Source organism: Gambusia affinis, linkage group LG22 (assembly GCF_019740435.1).
Source record: "Gambusia affinis linkage group LG22, SWU_Gaff_1.0, whole genome shotgun sequence".
Classification (NCBI taxonomy): Eukaryota; Metazoa; Chordata; class Actinopteri; order Cyprinodontiformes; family Poeciliidae; genus Gambusia; species Gambusia affinis.
In genome coordinates this window covers 14,096,387-14,122,725 of record NC_057889.1, presented here as the reverse complement: position 1 = coordinate 14,122,725, position 26,339 = coordinate 14,096,387, and the positions used below count along the sequence as shown (strand labels likewise).

Genomic DNA, 26,339 nt, shown 5'->3' with positions numbered 1-26,339 from the left:
ATTCATGCATGTAAGATTATATTTCTGAAAAATACGTTGAATGGTTATTGAATGCATCGTTATTTTTTTCTCTTTGTCACTGATGTGTGGATTGTAGCAAAAGTCTTCATGCAGCTTTATTATTTCAGTTGGAGGAGATGGGAGTTAAATACAAGCTGGTTGTGGATTTAATCTGTGCGTTAGTTCCAGTCCTAGTTACCTGTTTATTCAGTTTATGTTGTTAATGTAAAGTAAACACACCAAATCACTCAGACACAGCAAGACTCATCATGGAAATTAGACTCTTAACAGCCTGACCACACACTCGCGCACATTTTCACACTTTTTGCAAACGCGCACTCACACACACACACACACGCACAGAGAGACATTTGGCACGAAGCTGAAACGAGAAGTGAGATAATGTTTTGAGAAGAAACAAACAGGCGTGTTCTCCTGGTCAAATAACGGAGGAAACCCTGTTCAGTTCTGCCCTTTGTGTCCGGTTCTCTTGGATCATCTGGCTGTTGTGTGTCTTCGCAGGTAATTGGCAGCTCCCTCTTATTTGTTCACGACAGCAGGAAGCAAGCCAAAGTGTGGATGATCGACTTTGGAAAGACCACGCCCCTCCCTGACGGGGAGGAACTAACCCACCGAGCTTCATGGGTAGAAGGGAACAGAGAGGACGGGTACCTTTATGGACTCGACAGCTTGGTGGACATCTTTTCCTCCATGGTGGACTCTGAGACTTGAAGTCTGCAGGTTTTGTTTTCGAACCAAGTAAACTTTTGGACACACCACCATTAAAGCTTCCATTCATACTTCATTCTACTGGAGAAACCTTTGAAACACTGACACTTTAGCTCACGACACAAACCATATGGTCCAGCTCCTCTTAGTTCCTCACAAGTGGAACTACTAACAGCAACAGAGTCTCAGTTCCTCATAATTGAGTTATTTTGTGCTATGGTTTAACCATGGGAAAAGGGTCAATCATTATATAACCTCATTTTGACAGCATAACCTTTTACTTAAGGAATTCCTATTGAAAACAAACGATATGAATCTTGTTGCCTAATACAAAGTGAGACCTGTTGACGTTCTTTAATATTATAAATAAATCCTCTGCCAAGGCCTAAACCAACGAGAGGTTACCTAATATTAGATTGTTAATGAGAGCCTCGGCATTCTATGATATTATGTTTTGTGCTTTATGAAAGTATTCACACCCCTTGAACCTTTTAACATTTTGTCACGTTACACCCACAAACTTCAGTGTGTTTTCATCTGAATATCTGATAGACCAACATGAAGTAACGTAATCCTGAAGTGCAAGAAAATAAAATGTGTTTTTTTTTTTTTTTTTTACATTTTCTGCAAATGAAAATATAAAATAACGTCCATCTGTACATATTCAGTGCTGATCAATCAAAGCTTTGTAGAACCACATCTTTGCTCAACTACTTAGTAAATGTTTTTCCCAATCTGTGAAAAAAAGCTTGAGCTCAGTCTGACAGGATGGAGGCATCAGTAAACGCCAATTTCCAAGACTAGCGACAGATTCCAAATTTGTTTTAGGTTAGAACTTTGACTGGGCCGTTCGAACACATGTGTTTGCTTTGATCCTTTTTCAGTTCTGAATGCATTTTTGAAGTTCCTGCAGGAAAATTATACTCAGCCTTTCTTTCAACAATGTCTTCCTTCGTTTAAAAGGGGACTGAATCCAAACATTTGCTTGTCTTTTTAGGGTGTTTTTGTAAAAATGTTTTTAAAAACATGCATTCTTGCAATTCATAATTAGAAACTACTTAGTTTTGGTCTTTCACATAAAATCTAAATAAAATACATAAAGTTTTGCGGCTGTAATGTGACACAAAGTGAAACAGCTCAAGATGTATACTTCTGCAAGGCACTATTAGAGTAGTAGTTTGGTGCAGCCTGTTGTTTTGGGCTTCCTTTAATGTTTTTTTTTTTTTTTTTTTAGAAAATCCCAAGAAATTAAATTTTTAAAAATGTATTTTATATAAATTTGCTGATTCTGCTCCTCTGGCAGAATTTTGACTAGATTTCTAACACACCTCCACTTCTGCTGTCCTGCTGTATTTTGATGGTGTCGAATCAGAAAAATAAGACCAAGGCTAAAAAAAAAAGATCTGACCCATATTGGAGCTTAAAATGGCAATCTTTAACATTTCAACCGTGGTTTATTGTCAAACCTCTAAATCTCGCATTCATTTGCACTCGAAATATAGTCTCTTCCCTAATCGTATTGTAATTGTGAGTTACAAAACTAACTTACAACTACAAAGTGTTTCACTTTCTAGAAACACTTCCCATAATAATAGTTGATTCTTCTCACACATTGCATTTAAGGTGACTGCCTTATGTGATCTCAGCACCTGTTTAACAGGTTAAATATTTGTGCTGTGAAACTACAGCAGCATTGTATGTTTACTTTTCATTAGGATTAACTAGATCTGGCAGTTTTTCAGGAAGTGGTGTTCTAATTTGTTGTTGTCTTGGCTATTAGTGTGCTTGGGATTTCTGAAAATGCAATGTAATATGTAGATAATAGAATATACACTCTGGACCAGGAAAAACAGTTCCTGGTCCAGAATAGTAATAATAGTATAGTAGAAAAGAAAAAGTGTTGGGCAGTGATTTGAGGGAGAAAAAGTTTTGCTGTTACACTGCTGAAACAAATGCTCAGATGCTCAAATTGTGTTTCTTCTTTGCAGATTCTTCATATGCAAATAAAAATAGCTATTTTTAAATACCACTAGGTTTTCCCATACTGAAAAACACAATACTGTTTGTTCAGGGAGGCATACACACTGGCACTATTGAGCCACATCGTTCAGCAATTCAAATCGAAGAAATTCAATTAAATTAAAATGTTCAAGATTGCCAATTTAAACACCATTTAGCCACAAAATTTAACTCGGGTTTTATTGTATTTTCTTTTCTTTTTTTTGTTTTAATGCAGTTTTAAGCATCAATTTCAAAGGGGAACTCATGGAAAGAGTTAGTATAATTAAGTGTGTTTTTTAGTCCAAATATTAAAATCTATATATCAAGAAAAACTAGCCCAACAGGTTTACACCTAAACAGAGTCAAAGTTAAGCTAGAACATGTTGTATGATTCACTGTCGTTTGGAAATTACTCACCATGAGGAGGAGCAACAGAGGAAAACAAAGCGAATTTCCCAGTAGTTTTTGAAGTGTTATGAATTGTGACTTAATTATAACACTTAAGACGTTTCTCTTTGGTTGCTCTGGGTAGCTCATGCGGTGTACAGAAAGATTTATTTAGTTGTATGTAGTTTTGTTTGGTTTGTACTGTAACATAGTCGTTGTTAAATCCTGTGGAACACTTACAGCCATGAACAATCCTATTTAAGCTACACAGTGCCTTGACATTACAAAGCCAAGTCAGAAAGTGGAAAAAAAAAAAATGTTTGGTTTTTGTTTGTAGGTATAAAGATGGATTTCTTTTCTTAGTCTAACATGGGTGCATGTTTATTATTCTCTTAAATGTTTATTACTTTGTAAATTGTTCTGATTTTATTTAAACAACATAATGTATTCTGTGGAGGCTTTACAATTTTTGAATAATGGTATATCTGGATTTGTCATTAAACATGCTAGATTTTTAAAGACGTAGTTACAGAGTAGAAAAATTGGGGATATGACCAAAAAAAAAAAAAAAAACCCAACCCAATATGCATTTAAAACCATATATATGAGATTGGTATGTTTGGTGTTGATTTTAGAATCATTTGGCAGATGAGAAGAAAATAAGACCTTCTTCGCAGGCTGGCCTTTATTAAACATTTGCTGTTACAGTAAATAAGGAATTACTGTAAGTTAATGCTGTGCCTTCTTAAGGAAACAGATAGACACCGTGGCACCACAATCATGTCTGGGCCGTTTTAATGAAATGTGCTAACTATTCATTTCAGGCCAGCAGTCATAAATATTGCCTGGTTTCCTTTGTGTGTACTTACAGATGTTTAATGTAGGTGTTAAAGGTTTGTAGCGTTGCTGGTTTGTGTATTTATTTTTCAGACTGTTCCTTTAAAAATACATTTGTGGTGAAACATGTTTGTGTGTGATATTTTTCTATCTATCTATCCATCTATCTATACTGTGCATTTTACTTCTTCTGAAAGTTTGACCGCTCCAACGCTGCACTCCTTCCCCACACTAATTGCTGTATTTGCATGAAGCTTATTTGCCATTCAAATCACACCTGTCCACAACAGCAGCAGCATCCGGAGTTGCTGGGAAAGAAAAGTCGTGATTCACGAGTGCTTTTGGCCGGAGAAGCTATACATGCACACCTCTTTTTTTTTTTTTTTTTGAGGCGATGGACTCAAGCTCATGCCTCAAGAGTGTTTGCTAAAGAAAGAAACTTTAGATGTTTTACTTTTTTCTCCCATATTGAGCGGATTGCTATTCCATTTTGCCTTTTTATTGCAATTTATTGTAGGAATCGTTTTCTACAATTTGAAATCACAATTTTATTTCAACATTGATTTCATCTATCAAACAATTTGTATTAATTATTCATTTGTGCTTTTATATTACTAGTAATTTCTCACAAAATGCATGTCTTCTGCAGAAGACATGCTAACTTAAGAGGATGCAGAAATGTATTTTTACTTGGACATAAATCATGACGTTTATGAAGCATAACAAAAAACTGTAGGTTAGTGGCGCCCTCTACTGTGAATACACTGACAGTGACAGGTTTTCTGAAAAGCTGTCAGCTTATGTTAGTTCGTAAAGTATTTTTATGAAGTATTGAGATGAGTAATCATAAACGTGCTGAAATCGCGATTTAACTTAATAGCATTATATTTTATTCAATTACAACTTTGGTTTGTTTTGTTTTTTTTACACTTTTTTCTGTAAGTTTTATTTCAAATCCTTAACCAATATGATCAGAACAGAAGTCAGATCGGTATATATAGTTGTGTTGTGCATTAACATTTCCTTATAGCAGAATGACAGTAGACTATAGAAAATAAATTTTATAAATCAACTGACCTAAGCAGAAATTAAAAGGGTGTGAAGTAAACAACATGCGACAATTTCATAAAGTTGCACAGAACTGCAATTCACTACACTTTATTCTTTCATTCGTAACAATATATACCAATAAAGAAAGTAGACTAAAGAGACAAAATAGGAGCTTTGGTCCAAGCTTTAGATTTTGGATTATTTTCCAGAGAAACAATTTACATATATCTCACACTCTTAAAAAAACCCTTCCTAAAATTCTTCAGGACTGTATATGCCCATATCTACAATCCTGCGCAGGTAACACAAGCACTGTTTTTACTTCCTATCTTTCAAAGACGTGACTTTACAGACGTATGAAACGTCAAACACCGCCAAGTAAAGCGGAAAAACAAGAGTCCACGTCACCGCGCTGTGGTCTTACCACAGGCAGATGGCACCAAAGAACCAGTGATAAACGTGAGTGTTAAGTTATTTTTGCTGCTTTTATGTTGCTATCTGCTGGCACAGCACGTGGACATATGTATATTTTGAGTGTAAATCTGTATGCCTGTAAAGTTCATTAACCTGACATGTAAATGACCTGCCGCCAGAGCTTATCTGCACTGTTTTTCTTCAGGAACAGGGGCCTCCCGGATACACCTCCCCCCGTTTGTAAACAAACTATCAGGAGCCAATGAGAAGGAGTGGGCGGAGCTTAATAGAGGGAAAAAATACACCGAGAGCCGTGCAAAAACGAGGTTATGCCATGTAGATGCATAGCAAAGGGGAAGCTAATGACTTCAGGAATAAGAACCGAGGGGGCAGGAAAGTAAGCTGTTCAGGTGAGCCGTGTGAAAGGTTGCTTTTGATCGCAAGATAAAGGTTGCGCCAATAAGTGGCTTTGGCTGCTACATGAAGTTGGGAAATAGGGTTTGACCTCGTGTTGACAGACAGCCTGGATTAAACGCTGCCTGCAGAAGGAGCAGCGGGAGGAGAAGGAGAAGAGCAATCAATTCTTGCAAACAGATTCAACAAAAATAATAATAATAATTACAACATCCTCTCCATATCTCAACTGTGCAATCGCAAAAGGGGAGTGTTTACTCTGAGACTCTCGCCACTGTTGACCTCTAATAGACTTGGGAGGAACCAGCAGCAGAGGCTCTGCAAGACAGCTGCTGGCTGGTGAGTTCCTCAAACCCAACGATTGATTTTCATGCATCGACGCATGGGAACAAAACAACACACCGATAACCCAGTTAATGCTGAAACAGTGGTATTTTTCCGCAGCTTCAGCCTGAAACGGGTTACGTTGCAAATTCTTGGTCAGCGTGCTGACGTCCCTGACATATGGCGGCGGATCTATGGCCGCCTTCACTAATGCTAAACTTAGCGAGCTGCTCATACAAACTTTGTCCAGACAGTAGGATAACACAAACCACACAGCTACGGATGCTCTAAAACGCTCAAAATGGTAGCGTGAACTCGGAGTACGTACTTGCAAACGGCTCGTGAGTTTTCGTCAAGTCTCGTGGATCCACGGAAGCCGTTAGTCGCAGATTTTAAAAGGAGGCCACCGTGGGCGCTTTTTGAAGAATATTGTGGCGTGACCCTTTAAAGGTGAAGTGAAACTTCTGCAATAACTCTCAAGTTGGGAATTGCGTAAAGGTATTTCTGAAAGGATGTTAATAGCTAGGTAGTAAAAACTATATTAAGTTTTTTTTTTAGGAGTAGGACTCGTGTATTTATGCGTTTATTTTTTAATTATTACAGTGGACAATTTAATATAACCGTTTTACAGGTTGTTATGATCTGTTTCCCCAAGCTTTTAGCTAGACTCATTCATTTTTCTTGGATGTGGTTTATTGTTTACTCATTGTCTGCACTCTTGATTTATTGTGCGATCGTACTCTTTTTTTATCTGTATGCTTTACTCTTGTTTATATGATCTACTTTTTATTTTCTTTTAAGGTACTTTGAGTCTGTGATTGCAGTATTAAATGTGCTATATCAATAAGGGCGCCTCTGTCTGAGGGCTATTCTATTTTCTTTTTTTTACTCCACTTAATCATCTCAATGAATCTGATCTGAAACGTTCTACACAGAAATTAAATTCTTTTACATCCTGTTTGACATTTATAAAAGCCTTTTCTGCAACTATTAGAATGGTCAAACTGGGACTAATGTATGACTTAAAAACACAGGTTTGGTATTTTTTATTTCTGAAAAAAATAAAATAAAATAGAATCCTTAGTTTTCTCCAACATTGCGCTATGCAACTTTGTTTGTCCATAATAGTCTGGGTGCAAAATGAGGGGTTCATTTGAAGCACAAACATGCAAAAAAGCCACAGAGATAAACAAAACGTTTACATTGATGTTCTTCGGTAATTGCCTCCAAAATCACTTGATATTGTTATGACCAATCATCCCAAAACTATGTTAAGAGAACAAGTAGTATCTTGCTTCATTTCAGTTTGGGTTAGTTGATAATAATTGTCCTGTTTAGAAGCCCCTATTAACCTAAAAGCATTATTGAAATAAATTGAATTGAAATCTCATTCACCAAGATCTACTACGTAGATGTTGCTGAACGAGAAACATTGTGATAACTATAAAGACATTTTGAATAATCCAAGTGCAATATTAAACAAGAAATTTAAAATTGCAATTTTATGTCTTCCTAATGTTCTGCAGTTCTCTCCTGACTCCAACAGAATATGCATTGCAAAACTATCCACTCATGCGTTAAAGCAAAGGTGATTTGTATTCTATTCAAAAACTGTAAAAATAAATAACATCACATTGACAATTACAAATTTCACCAGTATGGCGTACCCGTTATAAGCCATGTGTAACAAACTTTGACTTAGTCATTTACTAACATGGAACCCAGACTAACTCCAGCTTCGTCATCTTTCAGGGAACATGATATAATTCAACTTTCCCCAGTAAGAAGTGGTGATGCCACCGCAATGGCGCTTCGCCACTTCACAGCACCAGGAGTCAGTTTCCACTTTTGGCTCAGACGCAGTAGTCAAGGGCAGCGATGATTTACTGTCAGGGCTCCAGGACGTGTAGCTAACAGCATTCAGACAGTGAGTCAAGCTGCTCGGCTATTTCCATATCACCATGTGGAGCAGACAACAGCTGAGGATTACATGTGTGTCCTTGTGCAGAGAAAGTTCAGCACACAATACGTCGCATTAGCACAGAGTGTGAGCTTTAAGAATAGCCTCCAGGGTTTCCTCTCCCTCTCTACAGTGTTAGGTAAAAGTATTTCCTCAATCAATCTGTTTACCCACAGCTGATCTGCCTCCAAGGTGTTTAAATTGACGGTTTTATTAAGCTCTTGAAGTTGTTTGCTTTATGTTTTGTAAAGTCTGACAAGTTGACTGTCTATGTATTCTTTGAGGTCAATAACAATTATAGACTTATTACTAACGTGACTGCATTGGATGTAATAATACTTGATAGGTGAAAGCGGCCTGATTTTGTGGTATCTTCATAATTCAATGGTAAATGAAAACTTAGAACATATTCAAATAGTTTTATTTCAAATGAAAAGCTACAATTTGTACTATTATTGCTATAAAAATATGTTATACAGTTTTATTTCTCTTCTTGATAAATAAACCAAAAAAACCCCCCCAAAAACTGCTGAGCTAACAACGGCTAAATTTAGTGGTAGTTTTCAAGCTATTTTCTGCTGAACAATAAACCTTTTTTATTAGAAAATATATTTTTTATTATATATAAATTAGAAATTTGCACTGAGCAAACAGCAAGTTGATCTCAGCCAACTAGTGAGTGTATCTGTAGCCCCGCTGCAGTCGGCCGCTTAGCAGATGCTGCTTATGATTTTACAAATGTGTTGCTTCAATAGGAGTATTTGCTGCAAGTATTTTTTTTGTGTTTTATGTGTTGCTCTTTTATGGGACTGAAGAGAAGACAAAAAAAAACCTAAAAAAAAAATAATAATAATAATTAATTAATTAATAATAATAATAAAACTGCTAGAATGAAGTTACTGCTACCACATTCCTGATGGGTCGACTTCGATCCCAAGACCAAATGCGTGCCTGTTGCCGTGACAACACACCCTTCCTGCCTGTTTTCTTTTTTTCCCTCCACAGGGCAGATCCTTCTAGTTCTGGCCAGGCTAAAAAAGCCTGAACGCTGAACTCATTGCAATCTCATGTTTGTTATCTGATGCTAATTTTTACCATTCTTTATTGCTTCACGTCATCCTTTATAAGCATCGGGAAACTATGAGAGCCTTCTTTGATTGAAACACACAGCAAGCAACGAGTGGGGGAGGGGCATCGCGGCCTCACTCTGCAGTGTGACCAGAAATTGGTCACTCTTGGCACCTTCTGTGTTTTTCTGAAAATAACTAACAACTATAAAAACAGCATGTTTGAAAACAAATATTGCTATTTTGTTTTTTTTAACTATAATTTTTGGAACCTTGATGCTGGCAACTATGAAAATAATGTATTATTATGATGAGGTGAGAGAGAAGATACCAACATGATCAAAGTTTCCTCTTTTCTCACGGAGCATAGAGGAACATAGCATTGCCCCTCCCACCCGTCTCCTGCTGCCCACTGCCAGTCAGCTGACTGAAAGAATGCTGGTTTGTTTACTTGTTTACAAAAGACAAATTCATGTGTTTGTGAGCAAACTTTCTGTAGTGGTAAAACGGACTAAAAGAGCGCCACCATTCACTCTTAGTAAGGCAACTGTACAATTAACAATCGTCGATCAATTTGAGAATCTAATTCCAGCCTTTATTTACAACCATTTTTGGTGATATTTGCAGAAGACACAACCCCATAATAACTTAGGTTATTAGTCAGCTTTTCATTTGTGAGTGAACAGATTCGTTCCCTGAAAATGACGGTTCACCGCTTTTACCTCCCAGTCCTGTAAAACAAAAACAAAAGCCACCGCCACTTGCCGTGACCAAAAGTCCAACTAATACATGTTAAACAATAATACTCTGATATTCTGATGAGATAGCCGATTACGTCTTTTTTTTTTTTTTCCTTTTCTCCGCCCATGTTCACATGATTTGTAGTATACACAGAACTAGCCTGAAGTAGGGAGATGACCTAATTACTGACTGCCAGTGCATGTATAGTGCTTCACCCATGCTCACATTTTGCTAAGACTCAGCAGCATGAGCTGTTTCCACTGGACTCGGTCTGGACTGTGTTGTGTCAGAGCATGTTGTCACACCTGTGTGTCAAAACAGCGGTAGAATATTGCAACACACTGGAATGCAGTTCAAAGCTCTACTGTTTAGATAAGACTCGCAGATATAATTTTCTTTGTGGCCTGATTTAACCCCGATCTGTTTTGCTTAGTGGTAGGTCTTTGAGATGAAGGTTAATAGAAAGTCACAAACTTGTCAGTTGTATTAAAAAAAAAACAAAAAAACAAACCCTGAAAGCAGTACAGTGCGGTGTCAGGCCTTGAACATAAACCAAACACGTGCACCTACGGTGACTGGTGTCCTGAAATAGCTGCAGCGTTTGTTTTGCACTCCTCCCCTTTCGTTTCCAGTGACATTTTCAGATTCAGTCTTGGACTGCATATTCACAGCTCGCCCGAGCAAGATTCGCATTTCCCCCTCTGTGTGTGTGTGTGTTCAGCCAAGTAGGGGACAGAGTGGAGGTCGTGTATTTTTAGGCGACGATTTAAAGTCAGAACAGCTGTGTATGTTTGTTGGCGAGCTCACTTATTGGCAGGACAAGAGTGTTGACAAGTTTTATTCCTTTCCATTTGCTTCCTTGCCCATCTTTAGGTCTTTGTTTCTGTGGGCGGGGTCACATATCTGAATGTGTTTTTTTATTTTTAAATTCATATTAATTTATTACATTTCCCTGAATGTGTAAAGTAGCATTAATCTCTGTTGTTCTTTCTGTGTCCAGCACCATCATGGCGGGTGATATGATGTTGCTTATGCGAGGCTTGGCCAAGTTGAGCCAGGCTGTGGTGGAGACCCAGAGCAACGCCGTGCGCAGTGGGACCGGTATGTACACTATTTGACAACTTTCTAACACCTTTCCCACCTTTTTTTTAATTTGCAAATTATTTAGCAGTTTATACAGCCAACTATGGAGCATATGTGGACCTGGAACCAAATATTAGATATTTAACAATGTGGGGAATTGAGATGCTACTTTGCTAGCCATGTTGATTAGCTGACTGTGGAAAAAAAGCTCCAGTTTTAGTTTGATTGGACAGAGACCATCTGTGAATTGTGATTTTTGAGGTTTTCTCACAGATTCGTAGCTGGAGTTTAGGTCTGGACTGTTACTGGGACATTCTAATACAATGTAAATATGCTTTGATCTAAACCATTGAAATTGTGGCATTGGATTTATGTTCCTGCTGGCTCACCTTTGACCCAGCCTCCATTATTTCTCCCCGTCCACTGTCTCTTCTAAATCAAAATATCCTTTCGACATTATGCTGCCATCACCAGTTTTCTTCTGGAAAACATTTAACATATTTTCTTCCTCTTCATTTATGCGCTACTTTTTGATTTCACCAGATTACATAGAAGTTTGTTATTCATAACATGATAATCTGAGGAAAAAAATCTATCTTTTGCAAGTACCTTAGCAGTGGGTTGTTCTTTTGTCTTCACTCATTTCTGTACTCTAAAAAAAAAAAAAAATCCAACACATGGTTATTGGCAGTATTAGTAGAAGGTATTGAGTAAATGGAAAGGAACAGCTTTGAAAGTCCCCTAGCAACATCAGCTCTTAACAGCCGCACTAGAAAGATGTCTTGGGGTCACACAGGTCGTCTTAACCCAAAGCTTTATACAAAAATATGTTTAAAATTTATGTAGTTCATGTTTTTTTTATGTTAAAAAGGTTCCTTTTTGTGTTGCATCAGTAAAAATCTGTCTCTTGTGCTACGCTTAACTTATGGCTTGAATGATGTATAAAATATGCATGGCGTCAGATCAGCTTTCACGGGATCTGTGCTCGATTTGGTGGACAGTTGTTAAATTGCCAATATGTGTCTTCTGCTGTTTTACACCTGGAGCTCAGGCAAGTCAACAAACCACACGGTCGACAGTATTGGTTTGGCTTATGGCAGAAGGGAAAAATAAAACTCTCATATCAGGCCAAACTGTAAGCAACTTAGGATAAATACACAGCTTTAAATTTCTAATGAAATGTTCTACTTTGTGGTTTTTTAATTTTACTCAGGAGTCGCAGGCGTCGGTGCTGCTGTCCAGAGCGTCCAATCAGCCGCAGAGCAAGGCCTGTCTGTAGCCATGTCGAAAATGCAGGCAAGTTTCCGTTTCATCGGTTAGTTAATCTGCGGCAGAGCGGCATCTCGCTGGTTGATTTGTAACCTGCGTACATCTACGGTTTGTTTCCAGGAGCTGTCCGGCCAACAGCAAAGCACCTCGGAGTCGGAGTTTGACTTTCCTCATGATGAGACGCCGTTCACATCATCAGAGTTCAGGGAAGAACACGCGGACGTTACCGCTGATCGTGCAGAAACTGGTACTGATGGCGCAGCAGGGACTAGCAACACGAGTGGGAAAAAGTCAATGTTCGAGGGATACAAAGATCCAAGCAACCAGTTTAATGGCTACACAAGATCCTACCACCAAGATTCCAGGTCCTGTTTCTGTTAACAGTCTATATTTTTAAGCAGCATTTTTATCGGATTGCATATTTAAGGGTAATGATGTGTCCCTCGTGTTTTACAGGCATTTCCTTGGACATCAGCGGTATAACCACAGCCTGAGCAGGCACGTGTTGCAGGAGGTTAATTATCCACACCAGGTCGGCCGGTTCAGGACCTACCATCAGGACCAGTCCTCAGTGGGAGGACTGACAGCTGAGGACATAGAGAAAACCAGCCAGAGCAAGAGGGCTGACTCGAAGCCGCACAAACAGATGGTAATTCCTGTTCCCATAACAACAGCTGGCGCTCGTACCCCCTGTAAACATTGGCTTTGCGCTCCCGGTTTAGCAACGTGATGCGAAGGTTTCGTCACTTTGTGTCTTCCGCAGCTGAGCGAGCGAGCCAGAGAGAGGAAGGTGCCTGTGACCCGACTTGGCAGATTGGCCAACTTCGGAGGTACGACCACATTACTGCGCCTGAGTGTGGGTGATTCATCCCCTGTTAGCCTGACTACATCTGCGGTCATGGGTGCCCTCCTGCTAGTGTGCACGTACAACAGCAGCAGACTGTAACCATGACAAAAAACCCAATAAGTGAGCTAGATTATATTACTGCTTGAGTCCTTTCCTGGTTCACAGCTGCGACAAACATGCATCCATCCCACTATTTAATCCCTGCAGCTTACAGCCACAATTAGTAGATCGTGTTTATAAAAAGAAATAAAAACTATTATCAGTGGACTCCTTTGAGGTGTCATAACATGACTAAATGGCTCATACATCTGGTATTTAAGGAGAAATTTAGAACAAAAATGTACAGACAATCTAATCAATTTTTATTTTCAAAGCAACAATTATTCCTAATCAAACAGAAATAATGTAACATACTGGTAATTACAGGTATATTGGAGTCGACTCCGTATATGAGCTTAACATTCAGAGGACAGGCCATCCAATTAAAATTTTTCAGTAAAGAATACAATAATATCTTTTTGATGTCTTCCTCTCGTTGAGCGCCAAACCGCAGTCCATGGAGCCTCAAAACAAATGGCCGAATAACCGACTCTGCATGCCTCCTGTTTGTTCTGCGGACTCCCGCTGACGGCCCAATTAATAGAACGAGGTGTGCTGAGGCAGAGACGCATGTAAAAGTTGGCGTTAACAAGCCCTTTAGGGCTGGACTTTGAGATCTCTGTTTATGAGAACTACAAGCAGATATTAACTGGTTGGTTACTGAGGCGACATGCCTGCCGGTAGCTGGCTGCAATAACAGATGTGCTGCTTGGAGCTCGCCAGCTGTAGTTTTTGAAATGCCTTTACCGTAACAAGAGGAGCTGGGGGATGAATTTTAGTTGCCGCGTCTTGACTTCATGTTGAAATATTTTCAAATGTCAGACTTTGTCTTTCTTGTAATCCTTGGATCCTTCTGTCTTTACTCCCTTCTGGCCTATTTCTCCTTTTTCCTTATTTCCTTCCTTCCTGATACCGATAACTGGGTCATGGCTGCCAGTCCCAGTAGGATGGGGTCCTCTTTGTCTTGAACAGGCTGTGTAGACGTTGGTTAAGCTTCACTTGAGTAATTTTATTACTTGAGTTGGTCTTTCACTCCTTTAAGATTGGGCCACTGGCTTCACAACCATAACTTGACGGGGTCACGGTGTTACAAGAGATATTCCAGTCAGCTGCCAAACTAGAGAATTTGTAGAAATTTGTCTTCGGGTCTAAAACGGTCCTGTAATGACAGTTCTTAATCTCATCACTTCCAGGGTAAATGCTGCGAAAGTTACAGAGAATCCTCAAGACCCTGTAGTTTACCTACACATGATCATTTTGTTCAGACTAATCACAGTCGAATGGAGAAAATCTCAGCTTGCAGCTCATCCAGTCTGTAGCCTAGAGCTTAATTTAAGATGCTGTATACATGATCATGTGTCGTGAACTTGAAACTGGAACTTTGAAAGCGACTGTACAGCGAACAAAAGTAAACCCAGAGCGTTCTGGGATAAATCGGGAGAGGACGGCCAACACAAACACGTGCGTCAGAGTTTAGCCGCAGCTCGTTTCCAGTCCAGCAGAGATCTACTGCGGCCACAGCGCGATGCGGCAGGTAGCCGAGCTGCGATTCAGCATGTTGACGGTCGTAAGTAACATTTAGAAGGTGTTGAAGTGTGGGCAGAGCAGGTTTAGTAACGTGGCCTCTGCTTGTCCTTTGCTCTCCTGTAACGGTCGGTAAGAAACGTCAACAAGTTCATTACCTTTCACACAGCTGTACACATTTTAGTATTGGGAGAAGAAAAACAAAACAGCATCAAGGTTTATAGTCATGACTCGGTTGGCTTGTTTCCCTGGCTACAACCTACCTCCGATGTCTTCTTGCCGTTGCCGTGATTCTCACTGCTTTCAAAGATTTTGCCGAGGGTTTTGAGGAGGTTTTGGGTCAGAAAATCATCTTACAGCAGGAGAACGAGGGCATAAGCTGTGCACTGTGGAAAGCAAATGTATAATTTATACAATAATGCATTACAAAATATATTTTAAAAGGAAAAAAAAACATATAGAATTGTTTGGTAAGTCTAAGACAAAAGTTGCATCATGTCTCCAGCTTAATTTTGAGTGCACAAGTGAAGATTTGTATGGATCTAGAAAGAAATTACGCTATGTGATGTCTGAGTTCAGTGGCTTGGAAACCTAGCAAACAGGAACCCCGACTGGGGTATAAAAGTTTGCTTTCAACGCTGTTTCCGACCAGTGCTGATATTCTGATGCGGATGTTTATTTCCAAGTGTCACCAAATTAACTTACACTGATTTTTTTTTTTTAAAAGACCCACATACAAAGCTATTTATCTTACAATGAATACAATAAATAAATAGCTTTGAAATACAATCATTAAATAAAACCTGCCCATATTCTTCCTTGTTAAACCTTGTCCTCATAAGAAGCAGATTGGTTATCTGCAGCTGTGGCATGTGTCCTTGTTCAGTCCCTTTATTTCAAGTTTCTAATTATTTCATAATTCAGGGCAAACAAAGTGTTTTTCCAGCCTTATGGATGAGAGGACATCAGAGAATACCTTCAGCTCATCACCTTTTCCTGGAGAGATAATCTTTGCAGCAAAAATGCTCACTATTCTTTTTATGGCACTAATCAGTCACACATCCCATTGACTTAATTAAGTTGTTTTTTTTGCCAACTAAAAAGCTGTCAGCCTAAGAGAAGCAAGATGGGACAATCATGGATGCAACATTGTAATCCAGATATGGAAGTGCTTCCTGTTTTTAGTTGGCCTTACTTAGAGGCTCCTTTTGTTTCAGAAAGGGAGCCTTCACACTTTTGAAAACAGTCAAAAAAGATTGTGAATGTTTGAGGCTTCATATATACAATACAGGTTTTTTGCTCTTAAAAATGGCTATCTGTACAGTTTTAATAATTTCAAGATGCAATTCGGCACAGAGGCAATAGAATAATGCAAATAAATATTGAAATAATTGTATGTGCTTTTAAGGTATGACTTAGCATTTTTATTTGAGATATTTAAAATGTTGCTGTATAACATGTGTTTTATAAATTGTAGCCATATTTAAATAATTATAGATTACAGATCATTTATTTCCAGCTGTATTCTAAACTGGCATGTGTAAATAATAGTCAATCGGCAGCATTTGGCTGTGCACATATGTAGAGCAGTATATTTGTAAACACATTGCTGCTCCGTTGGATCAAATGATGGACAGGCGCTTGTGCTCGCGTTGGAAAAGTACCTGTCAGTCAGGGATGAGGACACACTGACTTTAGATAGATGTACTCATACTCACCTCTAATTGCAAGATTAGGACTCCGTCTTTTGTTTTGCCTCTGCGCATTTAACATCAGCATTAAAAGAACAGAATTTTGCTGGATTCATGTATTCAGATTCACAGCTGTGATCACTGCTGAGGATATCAGGCTGTATGTAAGGAAATGAAGATGCGGAGCGTCCTCCTTTTTATCCGCGCAGCGATACGGCTCAGATTTGTTGGTCGCGCAAGCCGCTGACTAACAGATTATGTAATGCGAGGTTACGTAAGGTGAAAGCTCGACATGGAGGAACTTGCTCACAAACAATCCTCTGCTTCGTGTTTTTTACTATCAACAGATAGGTTCCTCAAAGGAAGCGGCTCGGTTTGCATTGCTCTGCTCCACGGCGGAGCTTTCATTTACTGAAGAGTTAAACGCCGCACTTTGCACACACAGAAACACTCAATGTTTACATGCTTGCAGGTTGACTGAAAGGCTCTTTTAGGTCACCTCATGGCGGCGTTTTTGAGTGACGCTGCTGCTTTGAGTGTATCTTTACCTATGTGTAAAAATGCATTGATGTTTTATGTCTTTATGAATTAATTTAATGGAAAATCTGTGTGTGTGTGTGTGTGTGCGTTTGTCTCTGTTTCTGCACAGGTTTAGCTGTCGGTTTAGGTATTGGAGCCCTAGCAGAAGTGGCAAAGAAGAGCATTGGAATGAACGGAGCTGCAGGTAAAGCGAACCCATCGAAGTAAAAATAATTATATTATTAATGTTTTGAATGTCTGTATTTAGACATGTATTGCATGCTATGTGTTCTTCTCCACTCGAGAAGAAAACATCTCGTCTTCTCTCATGCATGTTGTCACATGTTACGCACATTTCAAAAACCGCCTCCCTGATGAGCTCGCCTTGCTGAAGCAAGCCTTGCTTCTCTGTTCCAATGACCTACTAATCCTAAACTGAAACAGAGCTCCCAGGCGTAAATCCCAGGCTTTTGTGCATCTGCTGGCCGGTATTTTTGTCTTCATTTCTTCTGTAATCCCAGCGAGAACGCTCCGAACACACTCATGAGCGAGCGACGGGTAAATCTTTGTTAAGGCCTCTGAAGGTGTCTACCTGACAGCCCACTGACATAAATACGCACAAACACTCACCCACCACAGCGCGTTTTGTAGACGACACCTGGCAGTCTGTTGTCCCCACAGGTGTACACTACAACGGGGGTCACGTTCTGTTCTGGACGAGGTTGGAAGCGAGAATACCTATAATGTTTGGTCGGGTTCAGACACTTTTTTTTTTCTTTTTTTTTTTCTCAACTGAGGACATTCCTTGTTTACTTTTACAGAAATATGAGAGAATCCATCTTGTCAGGCTCTGGCTCATTTTGTCTGTGGCCAAACCAAGTTATCGGACCGTTCAGAGCTTTGCGTCATTTTGCAAAAACTTTTCCCCGGTGTTCACTGTGTCTGCCATGTAGTTTGTGGACAACTGGAAACCGAACCGTGAGATGTTCAAAGGTTAAAGATATTAACTCTGCTATAAACATCTCCACTGATTTCTCCTTTCCTCCTCCACTCCTCAGCTGTGTTTCTTGATCTTCATGACGCTGTTTGTTCACTGATGTTCTCTAACAAAATCCGAGACCTTCATTGAACAGAAAACATGTTTAATCGCGCTTAGATGTATCGGAAAAAAAAGTTACACTTTGTGCTTTTAACCAGTTGCATTACATCTGTTTTTAATAAAAACCTGCCAGATGTGAATCTGAATCCTCTACTGTTTCAAGCCTTTGTCTATGAAACCCAAATAAAATGTTTTGGGGGTTTTTTCTCAGGTGAAAGTAAGAAATCTGTTCTGGACTCCAGCCCCTTCCTGTCCGAGGCCAACGCTGAGCGCATCGTCAGGACCTTGTGCAAAGTCAGAGGAGCCGCTCTTAAACTTGGACAAGCTCTAAGTATTCAAGGTGAGCTACAGAACATTAAATTAATAAGGTTTATTCCTCAAGACAATGTTTGTTATTCACAAAGAGTTTTAGAAGATTTTTGATACCTCCCTAAGACTGTACTGAATGTGTTTAAAATTATTTTTCGTCAACGGTAGGCATTCCTTTTGAACTGATTGTGCAAAAGGAATGAACACACAGATGTTTTATGGCCATGTCTGCATAATTTTTCTGTCAGATATTTAAGACTGGCCTGCCTGCGGACTACGGTTTATTTGCTTTCAAGCAATCTTCAGATTATTAAAGTACACGGCTAAGGGTCACGGCAGACATGCTAGCGGCGAAGTTATGAACCCAGCTCAGGTAACGGCAATAAACACCTCGTCCTGAATTTGTTTACCACCTCTGGCCTGTCCCACAGCTTGACCTTGTCCTGGTTAGCTCCCTCCTCTGGTATTCATGTTCACCATAAACATGCTGCTCCAAACTTGGAAAGCCCAATTTAGGGAAAGAGTAAACATAGCTCTACGTACTCGAGTAAAGGACATAATCTTCCCACTGTTTTCCAGTCAGGTTAGACATGGCGCACAGGTGCGTCCTGGATGGTGGAGTTGGGACGGCTATCTTTAAACCGGCAACAAGGCGATTCCTAAATGATGACGGAGGAGGTCCGTAGCCTTAGAAACGATGCAGATAAGCTGAGTGAAATAATAAAAATGGCTGCAGGCTTCACTGCCCTCTTCTGACATTTATCTGTCACAGCGGGAATGCCGCTCTTGGATTGTTCCACCGTTGTTCCCTTTCACCACAAGTCCAAAATAGTGCTCACCTTCAGAGGTCCCAACTGTTTCAGAGGTTAATAATCGTAGTTGCTGCCAAGTAGAGTGCAGTTTTCACCAAAAAGCCTGGAGCTTCTCTACCTGCGCAGTTAATCTGCATATCAGGATTTATTTCCCAGGAGAGATATGAGATTTTGCGTTGTTCTGTGGGCCTGTCTTAACATAATAAGGATTTTTTTTAAAGGATTATCTTAAAAAAACAAAAACAAACCTTAGGTCCAATACTTTTTTTCGAACAAATGTTTCTTTTGCAAATTTTCAGTCCAGCTTCTCTGTCTTGCTGAGAAACATTTTGTGTGTCTGTGTGTTTTAGATGATGCGTTTATCAATCCTCAACTCGCCAAGATCTTTGACCGCGTCAGGCAGAGCGCTGACTTCATGCCAATCAAACAAATGACAGTAAGTGTCTTCTCTCCAACAAAAACCTTCATATTTCCTGATGAATGTAAATTAGTCATACGCCTAGCTTTACATGGAACTTAAAGATTTAGATTAAAATCAGTTTTTTACATTTATCAACATGCTTCTAATGATTGACAATAATATTGCCGTTTTGAAGTGGTGGAACCAGAGTCTCGACTTGAATCGGATAGAGAACCTGTGTAGGGACATAAAGATTAGGGTGATGACAAGGAGCCCTAAGATTAAGAGTTAAAATATCAGTGGAAAGAAGCTAAAAGTCGCTCAGGAATTATAAGAAGGATTTTTATTTCTGTAATTGATGAGACTTTTTCATTTATTATTAAGATGGAGATACATTTTCAACATTGTATCTTTATGTTAAAATGCAAATAAATTTTTCTTGTAGCACGTATTTGCCTTTGCTACCAGAAAAAAAACTCGATAACTTTAATTTCATTATCTGTGCTAGACGCTCTGTCTGTTAACATGAAGAATTGCTCAACTCGCCATGCTAAATCCTCGTAGGCTAGCATGGCAGGGGACCTGAGCTTATCTTCTGACTGAGTTCCCAAGTGGACATTTTAATTCATATGGGAACTGTGTTAAAGTGTAAAGGTCTGAGAAGAAGATTGAGGATTACATTAAAAAAAACAAAAAAAATCCCCGTCCTAAACAAAGTTTGATCTTTAATCTGGGATCTGATTGGAATTTTCAATTGCCTGATGAAGTAATAGTACTTGTACTATTAATTTAAAATCACTTAAAAAGGTACAGTGAAGGGGGGAAAAAAAAGCAAAAGACATTTGTTTTTCTCCATCTGCAGAAGGCGCTGAACAGCGACTTGGGTCCAAACTGGAGGGACAAGCTGGCATCGTTCGAGGATCGTCCGTTTGCAGCCGCCTCCATCGGGCAGGTGCACCTGGCGAGGATGGAGGACGGCAGGGAGGTGGCCATGAAGATACAGGTTAGGACGTAAACATGTGTATGGACACAGGATATTCCCATGTTATTAGGACCAACAGGATTACTGGAGAGAGTGTGTGTACACCATCCATAATCTGATCCCTCTGATCTGTTTACAGACAGGTCAGAGTCTCTGTAGCACAAGTCCAACTAACATGAAGGAGGACTAATTGTAGGAGAACTACTATATATTAAAGAGATTGAGTTTAAGAAATTAAATTGCTGAGTTGAAATACAATAAAGCTGCTGTTTTTTGTATGTTTCTGTCCTCAGTATCCCGGTGTGGCTCAGAGCATCAACAGTGACGTCAACAACTTGATGACTGTGCTGAACATGAGCAACGCTCTGCCTGAGGGTACGCACTCACCGAACCCATCCCAACATGCAGGCCGGTCACCTCCTCCAATCCGCTCCCCTCCTTTCTGTTTTATTTCATCTCCTTTGGGCCTCTAAAACCTACATTACTCTCACCTAGTCAGACATCTGCTTAACGTCTGAGAGCGGTTGTATCATTGCAAGTTGGAGACTTCTTTGACTCTTACTTCATCTTGGTTAAGGGGAAAGAAATCTAGCTATCAACACACACTTAAAACATTTGGTAAATGTTTTTTTTTCTTCTTAAATTAGTTCTTTCTTTGCTCGTCTTTAGGTCTGTTTCCAGAGCATCTGATAGATGTGATGAGAAGAGAGCTGGCCCTGGAGTGTGACTACATCAGAGAAGCTCAGTGTGCAAAAAAGTTCAGGTACTTTAGAACAAAATGTGATGATATTTTATTTTATTTATTTATTTATTTATTTTATTTGCAGAAACCCTTTCATGTTGCCTTTTAGTAGTTTTACATTTACAAGCCTTCCTGTGTGGATATTATAACAGCTGCTGAAGAAAATGTAATTTTTTAAAACTTTTTTTACATCCCTTGTGTTTTAATTATTCAATTATTCTGAAGTCATTCTACCACAGATCTGAAGAATGTGAAACAGATTAATTCTCCTGCATTAGAGCAGTGATTTGGATGGACAATCTTTTTTTTTAAAGTTTTGGGTAGTTGAAAGTGGTTAGTCAGAAAAACAGCACCTTTGTTGTGAAATTATCAGTAGTTGCTGTGTTCAGATTGGTGCATTACCGCCACCTTGTGGTGGTAATGCACCACATGGTATTGGAATCATGGTATAGGAATCATGCCACAGAGCTCTTTTTAAGAGTACGAAGTTTGATTTGCTCGTTTTCCATGTCTGGATAAGTACAGAAAATTGAAAATGGATTGTGGAAAAATTATTTTCAAACTTTATACACTTTTGTCCTCTAATGTTTGCCATAAAACTTTAGTCAGTAGGAAACAACTTAAATATATCAGATGGCAGCCTGTATTTAAGTCATTCTGTGTGTATTTGTTGCCCCTGCTGTGTTTTGCTTTTGAATATTTTTTGCATCTCTTCTCTGAAGTGAGTTGTGTTTTTTTTTTTTTTTATATATATATATATATATATAAAATAAAAAACAAACATGAGCATAAATAGCAAATAAACCATATCTATTTAGCAGACAAAATTCTACTGAATATAGATGTTTTTCTCATTGCTTTCTAATGTTCTAATTTATTTAATATTGTATGGGATTCCCCTCAATCACCTTGCTCAGTGCAATACAATGTAAATTGTGATTTCCAGATTTATAATACGAGCTGGCTGTGTGCTTTGTTGGGACTCATGGATGCTTGTATCTCCCTCCTCTGGCGTAGAGAGCTGCTGAAGGACGACCCGTTCTTCTACGTGCCGGAGGTGATCGAAGAGCTGAGCAGCAGCCACGTCCTGACTACCGAACTGGTTCCTGGATTTCCCCTGGACAAGGCAGAGAGCCTCTCGCAGGAGCTGAAGAACGAGGTGAGACTAATGATTCACGCCGGCCCGTTAAGAGCATTCTGGCTTTCTATGTTCCACCTGATCCCATTTCAGTAACACTGCAATCTGTATGCTATAAGTAAATATAAATACGTTGCAGTTGGTATCAATAGTCAGCCAAACCAGACACAGGAAGTGTTTGTTTCTTCCTCCAGATCTGCCAGAACATCTTGTTGCTGTGCCTCAGAGAGCTGTTTGAGTTCAGGTACATGCAGACGGATCCAAACTGGTCCAACTTCTTGTACGATCCAAACACGCACAGGGTGAGTCTGCTCATAGCCTAAATAAGTCGGTCAGTTATAATTCTGTCTCCAGAGATGTTGTGCCTTGCAAAAAATATTCATCCCTCTTGAATTTTTGCCCTGTTTTGTCCCGGTCCATCAACAGGCCTCAGGCTGTTTTGATGGGCTTGTTTCTTTCTGACAGACAAACACAGAGAACTATGCATAAATTTTGTAGTGAAAGAAAATTTTAAATCATTCTCAACATTTTTATAAAAAAAAAAAATCTGAAAAGTGTGGCAGGTATGTGTATATTTTCATTTAGCGCTTCAGTTCCTCTCTGATTAGTCATCTGGCTTCATTCTCTTGTTTGTTCTGTAATGTTGCTAACAAACGTCTATGAACTTATATTTATTAACTATAAGCATCGGGTGTTTATTTAGGGATGTCAGACGTCACACTTTTTCGAGTTTTATTTCAAAAGGTTGTTTTTTTTTCCCCCTTCATACTCCTGCACTACTTGTGTGCTGGTCAATCGCATAAAATGTTAGTAAATTACATGAACATTTATGGTTGTTTTGCTTAATAATCAATGCAGAAAAGTTTATTCTACAATTTGCAGGAGAGATGGAGAGGATTACTGTAAAATAAATGAATGACTGTTTCATTATGTTTCGCTAGGTGGCGCTGTTGGACTTTGGTGCTACTAGGGGTTTTGATCAAAATTTCACCGACGTCTACGTAGAGGTAAGGTCATTACTTTATTAGAGTTGAGGGGTTCTCCTCGTAGGTGTATTTATTGGTGTGTTATTCTGGCAGGAATTCATTTAGGAGGCTAAATATTTTCTCCACGTTTCTTAATCTTCTCATGCGACTAGATTATCCGTGCCGCCTCCGAAGGCGACAGAGAGGGAGTGCTAAAGAGATCTATTGAGATGAAGTTCCTGACAGGATACGAGTCCAAGGTAATGATGTTTTTCTTCACCTGTTTCACCTCCTAAAGTTCAACGTCTTCTGTTTGCTGAAGATAGCTCAGAATGTGGAGGCGTACCCTTAAACTGCCTTCTCCATCAGGCCATGATAAACGCCCACGTGGACGCGGTGATGATCCTCGGCGAGGCGTTCACGTCGTCCGAGACCTTCGACTTCGGCGCCCAGTCCACCACCGAGAGAATCCACAACCTGATCCCGGTGATGCTGAAGCACCGGCTCACCCCGCCTCCGGAGGAGACGTACTCGCTGCACCGCAAGATGGGCGGCTCCTTCCTCATCTGCTCCCGGCTCAACGCCAAGCTGCAGTGCAAGGATATGTTCCAGAAGGCGTACGAGAAGTACTGGGAGGGCCGCACGCCTCCCACCGTCTGAGCTGGTCCGGTGCCGATACGACGGACTCGTCCTGGGGCCAACAGCGAAGTGCCGATCGATTGGGCGGGAGGGGGCAGGGGGCTAAGTTTAGACGAACTGCAGAGTGGAGGATGTGAGGACAATGCGTTTCCTGTTTGACGTTTCCAGGAGCTATTATAGAGTTTCAAAGGAACATCTGAAGTGGGAGCAGCGACTCGCTGAACGAATGGAGATGAATGTAGAAAAGTTGGAGGAATCTCTGCTATTTTCGTTATGAATATTTTCTCCTTTTGTGTTGCTGTGTTTTTGTTTTCTTGTTCAACTTTTAGATACCATGAACTCGAAAGAGCTAAAAGTCAAAAACAAAGGAAAGAAAGAAATCATGGCATTAATACGACTTTGTTGGCTTTTCGGGTCTCACTTTTGACCAATTTGTTTGCGTCGGAAAGAGTAGCTAATTTTGATTTATGAATATAAGGAAAACGCTGATTAAGAACAGATTAGCGACCGTTTTGTTGTTGAAGTCGAGAGGTGTCGTCAGCTTTTACGCACAAGCTCTGACTCGCTGTGTATTATTAGCTCGCCGGTCGTATTTCGCTCTCGGTTTATAACTGTAGCCGCTTCAATTTCAATGGGACTAACATGGATGAAAATAGTTTGTCGCTTTAAAAAAAAAAAAAAAAAAAAAGGCATGATTTTGTTTAAACCAGCTGATAAGTTCTTCATTCTGTCCTGGTTCTGATTTTCAGCCATACTTTTCATTGTATTCCAGTCGGCTACAAGTCTGAAAGCAAAATGTATGTGTAGCTAACACAAAACGAAAGATCCTTCCTGCGGTTAGTCATGAATGTTCATGAGACGACGCGGCGGGCGGGCAGGAGGCTCATCATCCAGAGGACGCACATCGCTCGCCCGTGGGCTCATATCGCTTCCCACACGCCGGTGATCTTTCCACGCCTCCTCGGGTACAGACTCCTCCATCACCTGGCGGCCATGTGACTGTGAAAGTTCTCAACGTTCTGATGTGTGAATGCAGTTTTAATGCTACCTGGTGTGAAAAGGGGATGGGAAAAAAGCAAAGAGTAATGTGCCTGTCATTCTCCGCAGAAGGCTTTTAGCCTGAAAATGTCGATTTTTGTTTCTAATGACCGTTTCCAATTTTATAATCAAAATGCAACTGAAAGTTAGAACAATATATTGTATAGAGAAATTAAATGTTTAAGCCCTAGCCTTGTGTCTGTGTGTTATTATCAGATAAAGCAGCCTCCATGCGGTAGAGATGTGCTCAAATTTACGTCTGAAAAATCCAACCTTAAATTTTGGAATGGAAGATGATTCCAAATCAGGAAATATTTATGTTATTTTCCTGTTTTTTTTGTTGTTTTCTTTAGTTATAGATGCCACAGTTATAGGTACCTGTAGTATATCCTTTCACTGTGGTTGCTATAGTCTTGAAGAGCAAAGAAGACTAAGGGGAAACAAACTAAAATATATAACACAAGGTTTATTTCTAAATGTTTCATGTCCTATTGTCAACATGATAATCATTCTACACACCATTGGATTCATCTGTTGGTTTTTCCATCCATACACACAAATATTCTTGAGATTCATGATTTTTACAATCCACGATTTTTAGTCCTTCAGAGTCTGGATTTTAATTTGACAATTTTCCAATTTTGTGTTTGTATGGGAGAAAAAAAAGTTTAGCTTTTTGAAATTAAAAATGTCATGAGCTAAATCCTACAAAAAACCTGCAGGTTGACTAACCTCTAGGATAATGTCTATGATTAACTAAGAACAGAGAGACACAATCATTTAGGGCAAATTCACTCTAGATGTAAGTACATCCACACTGGAATGGCAATTTATTTATGGCGACGAAAGTTATATTTTTGCAATCCTAAACGATCAAAGCTAGTTGCAATTCACATCGTTGTCCAGCATGGGGCGCTGTGGTCTCACTATCACCTGCACGAGAAACCTCCCAAGTAACATTTCAGATCTTATTGCAGTATTGGAGTGAAGGAGTGAAATGTGAATGTAGCGGTGTATTTCGGTGTTTGTTTTACTTACATTTTCAACCATATGTTTTACAAACAGCAGCAGTGATGAATAAATATATATATATATATATATATATATATATATATATATATATATATATATATATATATATATTTATGACGAGAGCAAATGGAAGCGCATCCCCAAGACTGGAGAAGATACAAGCAGCCACATGGGTTATTGTCTGGAGGACAGCGGGCTAGTTGCACGTTAAGAGGTTTAATATGTAA

General features: G+C 39.5%; 2 protein-coding genes across 6 annotated transcripts in view; both read left to right on the top strand.

The window, feature by feature from the left end:
* The window catches only part of itpkb (inositol-trisphosphate 3-kinase B), a 33,908-nt gene extending 29,825 nt beyond the window's left edge, over positions 1-4,083 (top strand). For all 3 annotated transcript variants that reach the window (XM_044105820.1, XM_044105818.1, XM_044105819.1), the window contains exon 12: positions 523-4,083. In XM_044105820.1, the coding sequence (XP_043961755.1) occupies positions 523-732 (210 nt within the window). In that variant the 3' untranslated portion in view covers positions 733-4,083. The remainder of the gene's footprint in view (positions 1-522) is intronic.
* A 1,593-nt stretch (positions 4,084-5,676) lies between these two features.
* coq8aa (coenzyme Q8A, genome duplicate a) lies at positions 5,677-25,270 on the top strand. 3 transcript variants are annotated; one of them, XM_044105815.1, is made up of 17 exons: positions 5,677-5,828; positions 10,925-11,025; positions 12,221-12,303; positions 12,397-12,641; positions 12,733-12,925; positions 13,040-13,106; positions 17,087-17,161; positions 18,267-18,395; positions 19,527-19,612; positions 20,439-20,579; positions 20,852-20,933; positions 21,228-21,321; positions 22,318-22,459; positions 22,633-22,740; positions 23,380-23,445; positions 23,577-23,663; positions 23,773-25,270. In XM_044105815.1, the coding sequence occupies exons 2-17, from the start codon at positions 10,932-10,934 to the stop codon at positions 24,061-24,063; spliced, it is 1,983 nt and encodes a 660-aa protein (XP_043961750.1). In that variant the 5' UTR covers positions 5,677-5,828; positions 10,925-10,931; the 3' UTR covers positions 24,064-25,270. The 3 variants fall into 3 exon arrangements, with proteins under 3 accessions (XP_043961750.1, XP_043961751.1, XP_043961752.1); XM_044105816.1 differs by having other exon boundaries at positions 5,709-6,171; XM_044105817.1 differs by lacking the exon at positions 5,677-5,828 and adding an exon at positions 6,313-6,606.
* The last annotated feature ends 1,069 nt before the right edge of the window (positions 25,271-26,339 follow it).

What these genes read in the sequence shown, in the direction of transcription:
- coq8aa (XM_044105815.1), top strand. Translation starts at nt 10,932, where the DNA reads ATGGCGGGTGATATGATGTTGCTTATGCGAGGCTTGGCCAAGTTGAGC. An exon ending in TGCCAATCAAACAAATGACA is followed by an intron (nt 19,613 to 20,438) that starts GTAAGTGTCTTC and finishes CTCCATCTGCAG; the next exon opens with AAGGCGCTGAACAGCGACTT. An exon ending in CGCAGGAGCTGAAGAACGAG is followed by an intron (nt 22,460 to 22,632) that starts GTGAGACTAATG and finishes TTCTTCCTCCAG; the next exon opens with ATCTGCCAGAACATCTTGTT.